Below are 17,350 nucleotides of genomic sequence, written 5' to 3' on the forward strand. Positions count from 1 at the left end.
GTTCTGGTATTTAAAACGGAAAAGTCTTTGCCAGGGTTCTTAGAAGTAGTTCACGGAAGAAAGGTTTGTATGTCAGGTCACAAGCTGACTAGGCCTGCAAGTTGCCAAAGTTCCATGAACTTTCGCAGTGAGAGGTAAGTTCTCTTGGTCAGTTTTTCACAGTACCTTAAATTGAAGAAAACGATACAGCTGAAGATTTCTGTTCCTGGCAGCTCTTGCAGATCTTGCTGTTCCTGGGCCTCAGTCGTGGGGACAAGAGGGAGGACATCGGGGGACTCCTGCACTAGGACAGATCACAAAGCTGGAAAATTGGCAAATCTTAGATTCCGGTTGCTGTTCTTCAAGCACACAAGCTGGTGTCCTTCTCCATGGTTAATCATAACCAGCTCCGAGAATGGTATCCAGGTGGCTTACGAGTTGATTGGTCCTACCAACTCAAAGGAAGAAGTCGTCCTTGAAGGGGTTTCTCTGTCGAGATGAACTTGGTGATTCGGACCTACAGCAGGGCTCCACCAGGCAAACCAACAGTCCAGTAGTTGCAGCCGCCGTCCTCTTCCAGTTCGTCTTCGGTTCTTTCGTTCCAGTGGTTGACTCTGCCTTCCAAGCCAAGGCACTTGCCTTTTTAACCGTTTTCTCCCATTCATTCCAGCCTAGCTGCCACTCGCCTAGCATGTTGACTGTCCTTGCCGGACAGTCAGCCTGCCAATCACGCAAGAGTGCTTTTGGGTCTCCTAGGAGACTAAGCACAGGGAGTTTTTGGCACTTCCCTCATTTCCTGCCCACCCCAGACACTCAGACGCCAGAGGCGGTCTTCAGTCCTGAAGCCTGCCAAAGGCATAAAAAGAAAGGGACCAAACCTAGTTTGGCGCGCAGAGACAAACTCTACAAGGACCTTTCAAAAAAGAAATGGCGATAAAAGAAGACCGGGACCTGTTTAAACAAAGGGGCTTAAGATGTCATCTTGAAAAACATGGCTCCCGCGATTTTCAGCTACCGGTGTTCGCGGTTGTAAAACCACTGCCACCAGCCATTTTGATAGGAAAGGGTAGCATTTGACTGCTACATGAGTTTCTAGACATAGGAGATACTAGGTAGTGTGTGCTGGGTCTAGGACTCTAAAGAGACAAGTAAAGTCAATTTAACTTTACATTCTCTGGGAAACAGTAGTTTATCCCAGAGAAGGTATTTAAACCTTGGGACAGCCTTCCGTGGGTCACTGCACTGAGGGTGCTGTGTAACACACATGAAAACATGATGCCTATGGAATTATCTTAAAACACCATAATCAAAGAACACAAGAGTAAAAAACGCATCAAAATACATGAGAGAGTGGGAAAGGAGGCTCACACTTTCTGCAGGTAACAAAAATAAAGTCCTCAAAATCCAGCAAAGTTGCTGGGGGGTCTCTAAGATGAAGGGAATTAGTACATTTATGAGAATTCTCCCGAACACTTACCTTTACTTTATGGGTCCAGCACACACCACCCTATGTGGAGTGCTCGGGGGTTAGGTAGTAATTCCTTTTAACCCATTCCTCATGTAACATTTTGTTACACTAACTTACTTGAATGGCTGGTGGCAGTGGTTTCTTTTTTTTACTACCTCGTGACATGGAACTGCAGGCTGATACCTCAGCTGCAGTACTGCACCCAAGGGTGACAATTTTCTCAAAATGGACCAGTCTTCTTTTTTCACCATTTCTTGTTAGTTTCTTTTGGGCTTTTACTCTGTTTGCTTCAGGTTTGAGTCCTTCTGTCTCTTGCCTTTGGCAGGATTCAACCCTGAAGTCCGCCCAGGCTGCAGTGTGTCTGGAAAAGCCGGAAGTGAGGGAGGATCCCGAAACTTCCCTGTTCTTTGTCTCTACGTTTGCCTGAGTGAAACCAGCTCTCATTGGCCTGCTGTGTGATTGACAGCCTAGGGCTGTGAATGAATGGGAACTTGCATGAAAAGTGAGGTTTATCGGACTAAGAGCAGAGTCGATCACTGGAGGACAAAATCCGAAGCAGAAGACGAGAGAAGACGCCAGCAGCACCCTCCTGGACCGCAAAGTGCCTGGTGAAGCCCTGTAGCTGTGCTGACACCGTTTTTTGAATCGACAGAGAAGACCCATAAAGGATGACCTCCTCCCTTAGGTTGGTGGGACCAACTAGCCTAGGGACAAACTCTATTAATGACACAACCCCGACTTGCTGGGACTTTCCTAGGCAGCAGTACCTCAACCACTTGTGAGTGCATTGTCTTCCGTATCCACCAGATCTTCGTGGGCATCGAGTGGATCCTACAGAAGCAAGAAATCTGCATCTAGAGTACCCTCACCAGAGTCTAGGACCGAGGGATCAAGGAAATCCTAACCATAGCTTTTTGTTCTTCTTTGGTGATGGAAAATAGACGCCAAAACCACAAAGAGCCACTGAATAGACGGAAATCCATTGCTGCCAAGACCATCTCTTGAATGCTGCCGCAGGAGCCCACCAGACGTCCTCCCTTTCATCACCACGACCAAGGGCCCGGAACAAGGGTCTTCTGCATTGCATCGGTAAGGCAACTAGCTGGAACAACTTTTACATTTCAGAGGAACTGTGGGTCTTGGGGTGCTTTTATCCTTTTGCAATTTGGGGTGCTTTCTATCTTTGGGAGTGCGCTTTTAACCTAAACTAAGTTGACCTCAACTTACCAGCATTGGCCTTACAGCTTGCACTTTCCAAAGGTGACGACTCATGAGTTGCTGTGATTTCTCTTTTGAAGACTGACTATTTAAGAATAATTTTTTTAAGAAGAAGAGCATCAGAACTTTGACTTTGTCCCTTGACTTTGGTTGTCCTGGCTCCCTAAAAGTCGTCTCCTTGACCCATTGGCTTTGGCAGTGCTTGTTCCCTTACAGGTTTTAAATTTTGAACACTTTAATGCTGGGATAATTGACTGCATAAATCCCTTTTGGAGAATGTAACTGTTCTTATAACCTATTGGTCTATTCTGATCTAACCCTAACGTTTCTTTCCTTGAACAACTCAATATTGCAACCATGATACTAAATAACTGCTATACTGACCACAAATAACGTCACCTCCGGGTGCTGGAACATGTGTAACGTGAATGAATTACTCATCTACTTTATTTTTTACTTTTTGAATTAAACCCTACCTTGGGATTAATGTTACAGCTAATGACTGCTTTTTAAAGAATGAGTTAAATATCTTTATGCATACATAAATAATGTATTATCGCTTTAGGTGTGGAAGTGTTCACTTGAATACTTGTATCTATTGATTTCATTGCACAGCTCTACAGCTCACATTACCCCTCTTAAGATAAGCCTGGCTGCTCAGTCACACTATCAACTTCTGTAGTACAGGTCTATATTAAAAGGTGGGTTACCTAATACCAAGAGATAAGTCTTGTGTAGTCCAACACCAGTTGGACTGCACTAATTCTTACCCAACACAATACACCCTATACCCACACATGTACTAACTCGCCCATAATGCAGCTTCTAGCGACAACTCCCTTCCCCCTATGATCTCCCCAAGCATCTACAACACACTTCGAGCCCTCTGCCTGACCCTCAACCTCTTGGGATCCTGGGATGATCGCCCCTGCTTCCCAACACTCCTCTCTGGAACTATTTCCTTAAATAAATCTGGGATTAAATCCATGATTACAGAAGAGTGGAAAGGTAGTGGGATCTTTTGCTGAGTTTTTGTAGCTAAACCCTTCTTAGCACAGTAGGTCCACCCAACTATTCTTGGTTTGCAAATCGCAGAGAATTCTCTAACTCCTCTAACTTGTCTCTTCTGTTTGCCCATTAGTCTAGGGATGATATTGCGATGACAATTGAACCGCTATTCCCAGCTCTTTATAGAAGGCCTCCAAAATTTTTAAACAAACTCTGATCTGAAATTATTTGTGTTGGTAACATGTGTAATTTAACCACTCCTTGTAAGAAGACCTTAGTAGGATTGTTTTCTGTGTTGACTCACCTTTCATGGGAATGAAATGGGCAGCTTTAGTCGATAAATCTACCACCAGTAATACTGCACAGCAACCCAGATCCTTTGGGAAGATCTACTATAGAATCCATAGAGATAATATACTAAGGGCCTGGCGGCACTGGTAAGGGCCTAAGTAGTCCAGGAGGGGATCCCCCCTCCCCCCCACCAACCTTAGAACGAGCGCAAGCTTCACAGGTCTTCACAAAGTCTGAAGCATCTTGTCTCAAGCTTACCCTCCAGATATTTCTACTCGCTAACTACAGTATCTGTTTTAATGCATGATGCCCGGCTAACTTGGACTCATGACATTCACCCAAAATGCTCTCCCAAAGCTCTACTGTGGGTAAGTACAAATTTGCCTTCCTGTATGGAAGTCCATTTTCAACATGTTCCGGATCTAACTGAACCCAAGTTTGTAACTCCTCCCTCGACATCTCCCGAAGAATTCTTTGATGAGGTTGGCTCTTCTCTGTAATCTTGCTGAAATTAGTAATATAGTATTAGCATTAGCACAGCATCACACCATGCACGCGCGTTAAAGCCCACTTTTTCACCAATGTGCCGCCCATTCAGATATTAATACAACAGCGCATACATACTGCTTGGATGCAGAGCCTCCTGCTCACCAACCACCCACCCTCGAACTGGCCGGCCCACTTTTACCTCATGCATAGCCGCCAACGACTTGCACCCAGCACGGCTGGTCCGCCATTGCCACATCGAGGCAAGGTATCTGAGATCCTTTATGTTGGTATTAATGTACGGTACCGCTGCAATATTATGACTCCAATGGTGCCACATGTTGCACTTATACCTAGAGTAAGGCACCGCTATAACCAAGTAACCACCAGTTCGGGTGCACCTAATCTCACCATAGGGGCACTAATACAAATGCAACAAGTTACCAGGCTTTTAGGATCACAACATCTCTTATCCTGAGTTTGTTTCCCCAGGAGCACTAATCGGTGCACTGAACTACCCATGGCAATACGCCACACCAATGTTATGTCCAGGAATAATCACGATTTGGTAAGCTGAACCCCTGCACCTTACTCTACTTGAAACAACTGAACAAATAAAAGAAACTAAGACAAACTCTTCTTCTTTTACTTCCTTGGTGCAACCTTTATTCTCTGGTTACATATGTGTATTACTTCTACCTGTATGCAACTCATACAAATACTACTTCAATCTATATAATATCCTGTATGCTGACAATGTGATAAATATATGCTTGGTATGAATAAAAATCACCACCCCCACTCCATGTTTTCAATTTATGCACATTTCACGACATACACCTGTCACAAAATCCCCCTGCACTTGCCACACTTGTGTTTGATATGACATCCCATAAATATGTAAAAAACAATGTATGATAGATGACTGCCAGAGCCTTGATAAAGACCCCTGAGTGGTTGAAACACGTGTCGGCACCCACAGTGATAATAAAGACCGAATGGCACAAATCCACAACTAGTGGACTACTTTTTTTAACAAACTTGGATCCAACCCAACATAGGACATTTCTCCATAACCAACTGTATACAAAGCGCCAATATCGTAGGAATTCAACAATCACTTGCTTATCCCTTGCGTGGGCCACATGAGCACTGCCCTAACGGATTCTTGTAACCAGCAGCTTCAACATCACACCCATATCAGGACTAGTTCAGCGTGGTAGCTACATGTTCCTGGTGCTCTCGCCCTTTAACTAACTCTATGGGACCTGTGAGGACCATCTTGCGAGAGTGCGGTATGCACTCCCTCTATCTCGGTCCCCTCTTTCCTCTCACCCCACTCAGTCCTCAGGTTGCCCACATGTCTATGTATTTCTGTAGGGTAGAAGACCCCATCCACTAAGACCAGATTGGGACATGGATGAATGAGGGCTAACCAGGTGGAGTGCCTTCATCTACTGACACGAAGATGATCAGACAAGGATGAAAAAACCCACTGCAGAACCAACATATGCAGTACATTCAACTAGTCAGACACAGATATAAAAAGGACTGTGTGCTTTGTCAGAGCCTCCCTGGAGGAACCGAGAGCCAGCTGGAGGAAGCAGTTAACAGCACAAAAGGTACCTGGGTTACCGTAGTGGGTGGTAGAGATAACGGAGAACAAATGAGGCGGTTGGGGAAGGAAGAACCCAGTCTTCCTCGTACCAATACTTCAGGAAATTGAAGAAGCTGACTTAACAGTGCCTAGCAGGTTAGTGAACCAGGCCTGGGTGCAACATGTGATAAATCCGAGAGAGGTGTCTGGGACTCATATGAAGTCTTGGAAGCCCCACAATAATGGCACACAGTGGTCAAGGACCCACATCAATTTGAAGAAGCACGCAACCAAGGGGCTGAGCTTCTGAGACAGCATTGACGGGCCTTTGAATAACACAAAAGAGAGCGAGAAGCTACACAAGAAGTCTGGGAGATCCTGAGACATCCAAGAGGAGTATGGGGACCCACTCAAGAGAGAGGTGAAGTGAAGTGAAGAGAAAGCGTTGAGGACCCATTGCCAAAAGAAGGGACATTTTCTGGAACACTTAGGGCTACAGTCAAGTCTAGCAGGATAGGGAATCAGAATTCATGTTCCATTTAATGAATTGGAGAAAGAACCGGGGAGGAGATACCCCTCATGTCCACCAACACATACTTGGTTGGAAGGCAATTCCCTGCTAATCCTGTTGTGTTTTTGGATACGTTTGGAAGAACATCCAACATCAAAAATCTTTAAGTTAAATAACCACTTGTGTTTTCTCATCAAGAATTGAACCTTTGAGTTTGCATCCAGAATGAGAGAAGCCTCCTTCTGGATCAAGAAGACACCCAGTTTTTCCTTAGTTAATCTAGAGTGTAAGGGACAGAAATAGATTTGGACACAGGATGGTGGACATTTTACTTTATTGGACATCCTGACAGAGTCCTTAGTCTTTCTGTTGAGGTAGGGCAACCCCTCTTAGAAATGAGGCCAGATAGGTTTTACTTTTCTTTCTTTTGTATATAAATACATCTTTGCCAACAAATATATCACCACTGTATCAAACTGATACTTCTGCCCCCTTGCATAGCACTGGCTCCTACTTAGGTCAGCAATGCATGGGACATCCTTTTCAGTATCTACATAGGGCAGACCTCCAATTCCTATCGTGGAAGGCGGCTTTCTTAGTCGTCATGCCCTCTGCCAGGAGGGTGGGCGACATCCAGGTGCTATCCTTCTAGCCTCCTTGCCTTGTTTTATTTTTCACAAGTCGAAGGTCCCATTGATGTCTAACTCGAAGTTTAGAACTAATGTTCCCTCAATTAACTTTGGTAAGCACTCTGTTGCCCGTTCTAAGCCATTACAAACCTTTTTTACTGCTGTTTGTGGCATTCAGACCCACACCCGTAAGCAACGGTCTGTCCAGGCCCTCCATCTACCAATGGCTTTCTGTCTGCATTTTGTTTTTATTCACCTGGCAAACTGGTCCCTTACCAGTTGGCCTAAGCCACATTCTACTAGGGTTGTCTTATTTACCACTGCCCTCCTTTCCGGTGGCCCGCTCGTGGTCATTGGCGGGGCAGCGAGGTGAAGGTCTCTTCACACCTACACCAGATTCTACTTTGTCAACAAAAACTTGGAGGAGTCCTCAGTCCAGTAGGCTGTCCTGCGACATCTGTTCACCTGAGGTGAGCTTTGTCCTCAAGCTGGCGAGCCTTATGCTCCACCCAGCATGGCATTGCATGCATGGAGATGTGTGTGCACTGCTATATGATCTTTTCAAACATCATGTTAATCTATGAAAGATCAAATGCTGGAGAAGGAATACGTTACTTGGCTAGAACTCCTGTTCTCCTGCCTTGGTATCTTTCAATGATTTGCCTGCAACCCTCCCTCCTACCCCACGTATCGCTCATCTTGACTTGTTTTTGCTCTATCACGTGAATTATGAGAATGTGAATATAACATCCTGTTGGCTGAGGGGTAAGTGGCCCACAGCAACACTTGGAGAACACTAAAGTGACTGCCTTTTTCTTCATTTAAAATGAAACTGGTTTAATGTCTTCTGTTATTTCAGTGCTCTGAGACCGATGGGTGTGTAGCACTAAATAAAAAATGTATTATTATTTAATGTTACCAAGGATTATGTGACAATTCACAGGATTGTGTCCCTTCTCCCCAGAGGCAGGCCCCTCCTTGTGAGACTAAGGAGTTGAGCCCACTACGCGATATTCCCTTATGGGTGATGGCAAGCGGGACCTCCTCTTGGGGACAAGGACTCCTATTCCGTCAAGGAACTCCATAACCCCCTTTCATATGAGTCCTTCATACCATCACTGCCTCAGACAAATCGGCATAAACAAACCACTGTTTGCTATTGTTATGTTTATCACAAAACACACCTTGAATCCAAGAATACTGAGAAGAGTAAAGAAGGCATAAAGATTGCTAAATGGTTCTACCATACTCGGAAGGAGGAGTGAATCATGAAAAGTGCTCTAGAGAAAGGAAGCGAGGACTATGGTCCTGTGCATTGGAGGACGCAGCTACTGCAAGTTAAGAGAAGGACTAACGTCCGGAGAACCTGAAGGCCAGGAGTTTAAAACATGCAAGGAAGAAGAAGATGCTTATACCCGGGGAGACCCTCGGTCGCGAGGATTTAGCCAATCAGCAAGAAAAAAAACACAGAGAGGGCAGGAAGACATATTGTGCATGTTTGAGGTCAGAAGACACAGTTGCATGGCCAAGGAGAGCTGGACCGTGCTGTCCTTGAACTACACCAAGATCACTGAAGCATTTGCTTGCGGTGCTGCAAAAGCACCCACGAGGAAGTAGTGAACGCCGACCCAGTGATGCAGCCCCATTCAAAAGAAGGTAACGGGGAAAGTGGGAGACCCGGGGAGAAGGTCGAACACTATAATTTCAGTAACTGGACAGGTCAGTTAAAAAAAACAAATGTAGTGAGTCTGGTAATCCCACTCGTCCTAGTACTCCAAATCATTGGGCCAGTCATTCTTGTCCTATTATTAAGAAGAGTGAAGATGAACACAGTGCCAATCATTCTCCCAGTACTGAGAAGAATTCACATAATCACTTGGCCAATGATACTCATCCCAGTACCAAGAAGAGTGCTGATAATTACTGGGCTAATCATACTTGTCCCGGTATTAAGAAGTGAAGAAAAACGCAGGGCCAATCATACTCATCCCATTACTATGAAGACTGAGGATAACTACTGGGTTCAACATACCTGCCCCAGTACCAAGACAAGTGAAGAAAACCGATCACAACATCCCAGTAGAGAAAGTGTTAGAGACACTGAAATGTACCATTGGGCATAAGGATAAAAGGCCTAAGTTGAGAAAGCAAGGAACATTTTGTTAATAAGGAGGGGACATCCCGGAGGTGGAAGAATCCCCTAGACGAATTGAAGGAACTGGTCCAGGAAATTACCCCAAACTATTTGAAATTAAGCTATTGAAACTGACAAAGCCCATCCAGGAGAAGGGAGTCCTTCTCCAGGACTTCCTTTGTTTTGCTTAGTGGTAGGGTGAGGATAGACCCTGATTTTCTCTACCTCTTTCCCCCCCTTCCTCTCCTGCTAAATCCACTTCTGCCGCTGCAACTGGCTGTCTGATCTCCTATGAGTCTTACAGGCCATCCTTAACCAGTATATACCAGCACCCCCCCTGATCAGCACTTCCTTCCTGGGCCCCCTCCCTGACCAGCGCCCCAGAGTCTGGTCCTCCCCCGCTCTCGCAAAGTATGAGATCTACACCTCCGGCAACCCCTGGGACAGCCCTTACCCCTTGCCCCCACACTCTGCACAGTTCCTCCACCCCTCCCCCTCTTCGCACTTCTCTTTCTGCACTTGCACGATCCGAATGTCATCAGGCCTAGTAGGACGTTTGTTTATTATTTCCCCGGTTACCTCCCCCCTTTTTGACTTGTGGCACCTGGAAACACCATTTGTTGTATATGTGCCTTTAACATTTTCAATAAATAAATAAAATAAAAATACTCGTTTTAGATGGAAGACAGACTCTTGGTTTATATTACACCAATGACTAGCACCTTAGTTTTGTTTTAGGTAGAGAAAATCCATAGAATAGTGATCATTAGAATACCAATACTACCATTTGGTCCATCTCCTCCTCTTGACCTACCACAATTCCCAGTCTGGTGGGAAATGTTCAAATAGCATGTGAATCTATGAAAGCTACAGATGCTGGAGAACAGGAGTTACAAGTAAGTAACTTAATCCTCTCATTTGATTCTTTATTTGTATCACTATTTCTTCATATTTTATTGATTCTGCATTTTTGTCCACTAAGTGTCTAAATTGTCATTTCTTTGTGTCCCTTTCTTATTAGGGGATGACGACGATGATCCCATGATAACTGGATTCTCGGATGATGTTCCGATGGTCATAGCATGAATAATATTTCCTATTGTAAACCAAATGGTGTAAATATTTCATTTGATAAAAATAGTCAATTGTTTTTATTTTTAAAATGCACTTTGAGTTGCAATACATTATTTTTATATGGGCCAAAGTAAATACCCTTTTTAGTACTCAACTGTGAATTATAAACCAGATGGATCTTTACATGGTTTATGGTACTTTTAATTTAACTGTTTTAATTTTGTCTTACAAGGCTGTGCTTGCTGGGCATGCTTCTGAGCTTGTGAGATTTCTCTGTTGACTCAAATATGCTTTGTATTTTTCAAAGACAATGCAAAATGGATTTGCATAAAGGAATACTGTGATGTAGTGCCAAAGGTGTGTCTATTTTTAAATTGTTCATGAATGTCGAGCACTTTCAAGATTACTTGCAAACAAATGTGTTTATGTTGGTTTCTTAAAGAAACCAGATCTATGTTTTATTTGCATGTTATCCTTTAAACTGCTTTACCTTCATTTTACGGATGTTAATTTTTTTTCTTGGGATCTTTGGTGCCCACTTGGCTTACCTCTGATTTATCTAGATTTCATTGTGTGCATTTTTTGAATTGTCTTATGTCTGAATGTATTTTGGGATATGCTTGGGAATTGGTGAGATATCAACCTGCAAACCAAAAATGGGCATTGCATTATCTTACCAGTATTTACTGTTTAACCTTATAAGAACAAACTTCTAACTATGCCACAGACAGGTATTTGTGGAGTTTCACATTAGATCCGTCATTGCTATGACATGTATGTTACACACCCTACATAAGGTATCGTAAGATGCAAATTTGTTCAGCAAGTTGCTTTTCTACTGCACAAGGCATCATGTCATTAAACATTTCCAAAACCGTCAAGTCGGATGTCCATAAACAACGTTCATCTCAATTAATACCAGGTGTGCATACCTTTTGGTGCATTTTTATGACTATCTATTATTCTCCTTGCAATATTTTAAACTCGATTGACACCAGAGACTTTGTGGCCAATTATTTTGCGGAACAGTGGCTTTATCTCTGCAAAAAAGTGGAATCTGGCAAGTTTTCTTTTAATGAGAACAGTGAGGGTAAGATAGCTTGTCACTGCTATTTTTCTAGTGATTTGCAAAGCTACAATCACTATAAAAGTACTGGACCAGAAATTCAGTTAAGTGTATAAAATCGTTTTATAGCTGTCACTTGACCTTAAACTGTACTAGTCAGAATTTCAAAAACATTCTGGTGGTACCTGTCTACATTATAGGATTACACATTTTGTAGACTTGCTTCAAAAGTGACCACTAACTGTTAAATGTTGTGAATGTATTACACATTTCAGTTCAATTTGATGTCTTATTTTTTCCTTGTTTAGCAACATTTTGAATACCTTTTTAAATTAATAATAATCAAAAACATCCTATACTGTTTTCCTTTGTACACTATATTTAGTTTGAAATTGGATTGTGGAACTATCACAAAAACCTGTACAAATCCTTTGAAAAGGTTTTTACACCCATGGTTGAGCATACATCAATAAGGTGACTTCAAAAATCCCCTTTAAATATGAGATTGATGTCTAAAACAATTTTCTTATTCATGTCAGCCCTAATGAGAGATGATAAACCAACAAGTTTGGATCACGTTTTCAAATACAAATATGGAATTTCAAATTCTCCTATTTCAAAGAAGTTTGTTATTGCTAAGCACTGCCTTGACATTACTGTATTTTTAAAGTCCTACAGTGATTATCATAGAAGGCAAACCTAATTGAAAATGTCCCATATGTAAGAACAAAAACATGGTGCTCAATAATAGTTGGGTGTACACACACCTATGTTTGTACACTCCAAATTTCAATTTCTCCTAAATATATGATTTATATTTTCTGTTCAATTTAAAAAGACTTTGTACAATGTTTTTGGAACTTTGCTTCAGGCATTACCTTCCCTTTTGACTGTACTTGGGAACAATGTGGGGGACTCGCCACATCGTTTGATATATTTTTGCATATTGTATTATCTCTCTGGTCATGTGAGATGCGTGAAACCCAACTTATTGGCAGATTATTTTGAGTTATAGATTCACATTTCTTACATCGTATTACTGAAGTGCTGCTTGGGAGAAACGAGCAGAAACTCCTGCTACGAGTTAAAAAATACTTGTCCTGATGAAGTTCTTTTAAGCATGAAACATATGTCAACCTCTTATGAAATATATCTAAATCAATGTCACATAAAAGTAAATCTATAAATCTGATTGTTTCAAGGAATTCTTTGTGATAAATTGCCCCATCCTCGGCTCCTCATGAATGCTTATTGCCAGTAGTTCTTTGCGCCAAGCATGTAAACTCCATTTTAATCACACCGGCATACAAAGTTTGATGTGAGGAAGTAAATTCACAATATTTGCATTATCTAGTAACATTTTAGCTTGTTTACTGACATCAAAATGTATACCCAAACTTCCACTCGTTCTCAAATTTCTTAACAAAAGACATGAATGTATGCAAGTGGTATATATGTGGTTGATTCGATGCAGTGCTCATTTTCTGTGTTTGACTTTGAAACATATGTAAATAGGTGGTAAAATGTGCTTGTTTGACCTGTTTTTTTCCTTTTGACAATGTTAAGCACATGTTCCCTTTTTGGATACCTATAATCAACTTAACATTTACATGTGGAGTAAGCTTTGTAGGCGACATAATGTGATTTTCCTGGTGTTCTGTTGCCACTTGGAAATACAATTCTTTATTGAGGGATTAAAAAAGGTTTTTGCACCAGAAAGGTGGCATCTGTTTTTGTGCCAAATTGGAAATGCGAACCGAGAGAACTATATTAATAAGGTCATAAACCTTTGGTTTATCTTTTATTAATGGAGGGTACCTGGCTATAGAGTGTAGAATGTATATTTTGAGTTGAAGATGTGCTCTCCAAGTAAATGATTACTGATAGAGGATCCAAACGTGTGCTCACTTATATTACATATTTTGCAAATCAAGTTTGTGCACTTGTAATTACCTCCTATGCCTTTTGTAATTTACATTGAAACAGTTTTTGTTCTCGACCCTTCACATTTCATCATTCTTCTTAAGAAATTCCATATTACTGTTCATACATAAGCTTTGCAAAACTTTTAAATGCATTTAGTAAATATTGCTACAACACGAAAGTTCAGATATGTTTATCGTTCAAAGGTATATTTTTATGAGGTTTTAAGGCACAGATTATTGATCAGATAAATATTTGTGCAGCTTTTGTATGTACAGAGTTTACTTTGTTTTTCATTTGTGCTGTTAAGTGTAAATATAATTATTGCAGGTTCTTTAATCCTCAAGGGATACATAATACATAAGGGATACATAATGTTTCTCGCTTGAGCCAAAGGTGGTGACTATTATTTATCATGTTTTTGTTACATAGATAAGGGCATATTTCTAGCTAATGTTGGAGGAAATCGATTTGCCACAACGACATGTTAAAGCAAAGTTTGCACATTGTAATTTAAATTGAATTTAAACTTGTTCACGTACAGTACATATCTTAATATTAGTTTTCGAGAATAAATAAGGGTGTCTCCTTCAGGTTTTGTTTCTAAAAGTCCTTGAAAGTAGACCAATATGGACTACATCCTAAGAGCAAATGTTTCTTATATGTCCACATTTAAACATACCTGGATGTGTGATGGGTGTACTAATGTACTTTATGGCCTTTCATTGCATCACTTAGGAAATAGATTTGGGTGCTTAGTCTGTGAAATGTTTGTCAGGTTTTTAGAAATGCCCCATAGTTAAACGGGGCCACACAACTATGCCTTTCCTAATTAGTGTTGCCTGTCACCACTCAAGTCATGTTCACATCTCTATAAATCTAAAATTGCAGTCAAGACCTGCTAGCTGAAATGAGTTTACCATAAACTTTGTTGATGCTGGAGTGCTTTGTGAGTAATGCTGTCCTAGAGAATAACCTATGATCTGCTTCTCCTGCTGCAATGCAAAACGGAAATATATGTGTGCACCAAAAAGTACACCCTGTTGCATGATTTATTTATGAATTAGTAATGCCAGTAATGTCTTGTGCTTTAGCTTCATTTGCACTGTGCGTACCTCACATTTTAAAATAATTTTTACAGATTTAATAATGTTACTTGTGCCTCTATGTTCTCGCCTTTTGTGTTTAGGCTGGATGAACGTCTTGTCACCTTTGTAGTGCTATTTGGGAATTTCAAGCCGGTCACCCTCTAAATATTTTGGCCTACAGCTTGGGGATCCTGGGAGTTGAGGGTAAACTATCTAGGAGGTAATAGGTTGGTTCTCCCTACATACGATTGTGTAACTGCCATGTAATGCTTTGGAAATGCCTAATTTGTTTAGAGTAAAAGAGAAGATCGAATAGGATTCCAATGTTTGAGTGCAAATGTGAGTGTGCTGTGTGTTTACTGTTGGCACAAATGGGTAGGTTGATCTGGAAACACTGTGCCACATATTAAACCATAAATCAACTCATCTTAGTATGTCATCTGTTTGTTCTTCCATACAGTATGAGTTGAACAACGTTATACTGCACCATTATCCTACATTTAAGTACTAAAGATGTTTGAAGCTAACAGTTTGTAATTTGCAATTTCTATGATAGGCTTGCCCCTGCAGTACCAGATGAAAAATTGATAACGCGGCCTATAGTTGGTTGTTTTCCTTACCCAACTTTGTATCAAACTGTAAAAGTGTGATTAGGGAAGCACTCATTGTCTAGCTGTTTTCCTTACACAATTGTGTATGTAACTGTGGGAAAGTGATATTTGGACAGCATTCATGATCTACATGGTTTCCTTACGTAATTGTATATGGAACTGTGGGGAAGTGTGATTAGGACACCACTCACTGTCGGGTGTTTTCCTTACACGATTATGTTTGGAACTATCAGAGTGTGATTAGGGCAGCATGCATGGTCTTGCAACAACTGATCAGAAACATGTATGTACATGGATGTAATTTCACCCAAACTGGAGAGAGTCACATTTCAATTTTTATTAAAAAAAACGGAAATTTAGTTGAAACTTTCAGGATTAACATCAAAAGAAAAGAACAGTTTTGACGATGCGTGATTGTGTAACAGAAATCTTAATGCCACTTAATGTGTTTCTCTTGCGTCCCTGCTTTATTGCCAAGTTGTGCTCGTGCTACTGAGATTTCATACATTTCCCCTAGCCGCAAGCAAAGTTCTGAGCACAAGCGTCGCACATTTTGGCTTCTTGTAAGGCAATGCTTGTTTCACATTTCTCTGTATCACTTGTAAAGGCATTCTGTAAAATCTATTTTTGGAATAAAAAAATTGAATCAAAATCCACTTGTGCATATGTAGTCCGTCACCATTGACTAAGAATTAGCTTTTCTTTGTTTAATGTACATGCGTTGGTTTTGCTATGTCAATCTAAACATTTGAATAATTTGTCATTTTGATTGTTTTAAATTTCACGTTTATTATCATTTTACTGAGTTGCACAAATGTAAAGGTATTTCCATCTATCAATGTTTTTCACTGAATAAATTGTAAATGGATAATTAAACTATTACCTCTCATTTCTGTTTGTATTTAATTATTTAATGTATTTTGTATTTTCGGATAGTGTTTTGTAAACCTCCATTTCAGTATGTATTTTTCAGTGTTGTAATTTTTATAACCCAGAAATATTATTGATTGTGATTATTTTCATGTTTTTAAAATATTTACAATGTATATAACAAGTGGCTTCTTCTAGTTGAAATGTTCCTCCCACAGATCGCTCATTTATGAAATATCCAACAGATGCAGTCTTGAACCAAAGGTTTTTCTGCAGCTATCTGGCAGCTCCACGTGGCTCAATTTTTACTCTTTACCAGCCTTTTCCGCTCTAGGTTATAGTATTGATATATATACTTTGTGCCACCAACATCATCTTCCTTCTGTTCCTTTTTCTCACGGTCAAATGGAGGTATTTTATTTAATCAGCCACTGTTTCAATGCTTTTCTATTGATGTCACAAGAATAGGATTTAGGCCCTGTGACACTATCTGTGTTGGATCCACATTAGACAAATAGAGAAACTCCAGGGAATAACATGTAATGGGTCACCCCTGATGAGATGCAACAAACACAGACCTGTTCAACACAACTAAGTGTGGGTGTCTGTCAGTAGCCTAATCATATATAAGGTGTTAATAACCTTCAATACCATTGAGTTAAAGGTACAATTGCTGTCTACACAAGATGCTTAGGACCAAAATTACTGTTCCAAAAATATAGTTTATTCACTGTGATTGTGTCCCAAAGGTGCGCCAGACACTCCAAAATGTATGAGAATGTTTTGAAAATGTTCAGTCGGTGCATCAAGGTTTGGACCTAAAGTGGATATTGACGTTTTATTTGTTCATAAACGCTAATTCTCTTTTTGTCCATATGTGACCTGTGTTTCGGCCAAAACTGGGCTTTTTCTGAATCACATATCATTGGAATGTTACATCATAATGAAAAATGATACATATCAGAAATAGATGAAGCATACACAGACCATAAATATAACAGAAAATAACAAAAGAAAAATTGAGGCCATTGTATCAATTGAGTCATAAACAAAAAGGTAGATAAATTAACGTTAAATGATACCCAGATAACAGGGTTGGAAAAGGGGAGGATTGTTGGGGGGTGGGGGAAGAGGGAAGATCAATATTATCTAATCAGTAGCCATTTATGTCTCATATTAGATTATGCTGCTAAGCACCACAGATTTTCAAAATAATCCAATTGTCAATTGTCTCTTAATCATGTATCTTATAATTCCAAATGTAAAAATAATTGTTATATTGCCCCTTTATATGTTGCGAAATAGAAGGTAATGGTATATGCATGACCCGGCTTGCCCACAATGGATTTATTATATATTAAAAATCACCAATCACTTGATATGCGTAGTTAAGGCGA

The 17,350-nt window shown here is 40.7% G+C and overlaps 1 protein-coding gene across 2 annotated transcripts in view; it reads left to right on the forward strand.

Annotated features, from left to right (window-relative positions):
- The window catches only part of SORL1 (sortilin related receptor 1), a 1,341,481-nt gene extending 1,325,509 nt beyond the window's left edge, over positions 1-15,972 (forward strand). For both annotated transcript variants that reach the window (XM_069614318.1, XM_069614319.1), the window contains exon 48: positions 10,343-15,972. In XM_069614318.1, the coding sequence (XP_069470419.1) occupies positions 10,343-10,407 (65 nt within the window). In that variant the 3' untranslated portion in view covers positions 10,408-15,972. The remainder of the gene's footprint in view (positions 1-10,342) is intronic.
- Positions 15,973-17,350: the final 1,378 nt, after the last annotated feature.

This window comes from Ambystoma mexicanum, chromosome 9 (genome assembly GCF_040938575.1).
Source record: "Ambystoma mexicanum isolate Mex_15411 chromosome 9, UKY_AmexF1_1, whole genome shotgun sequence".
Classification (NCBI taxonomy): Eukaryota; Metazoa; Chordata; class Amphibia; order Caudata; family Ambystomatidae; genus Ambystoma; species Ambystoma mexicanum.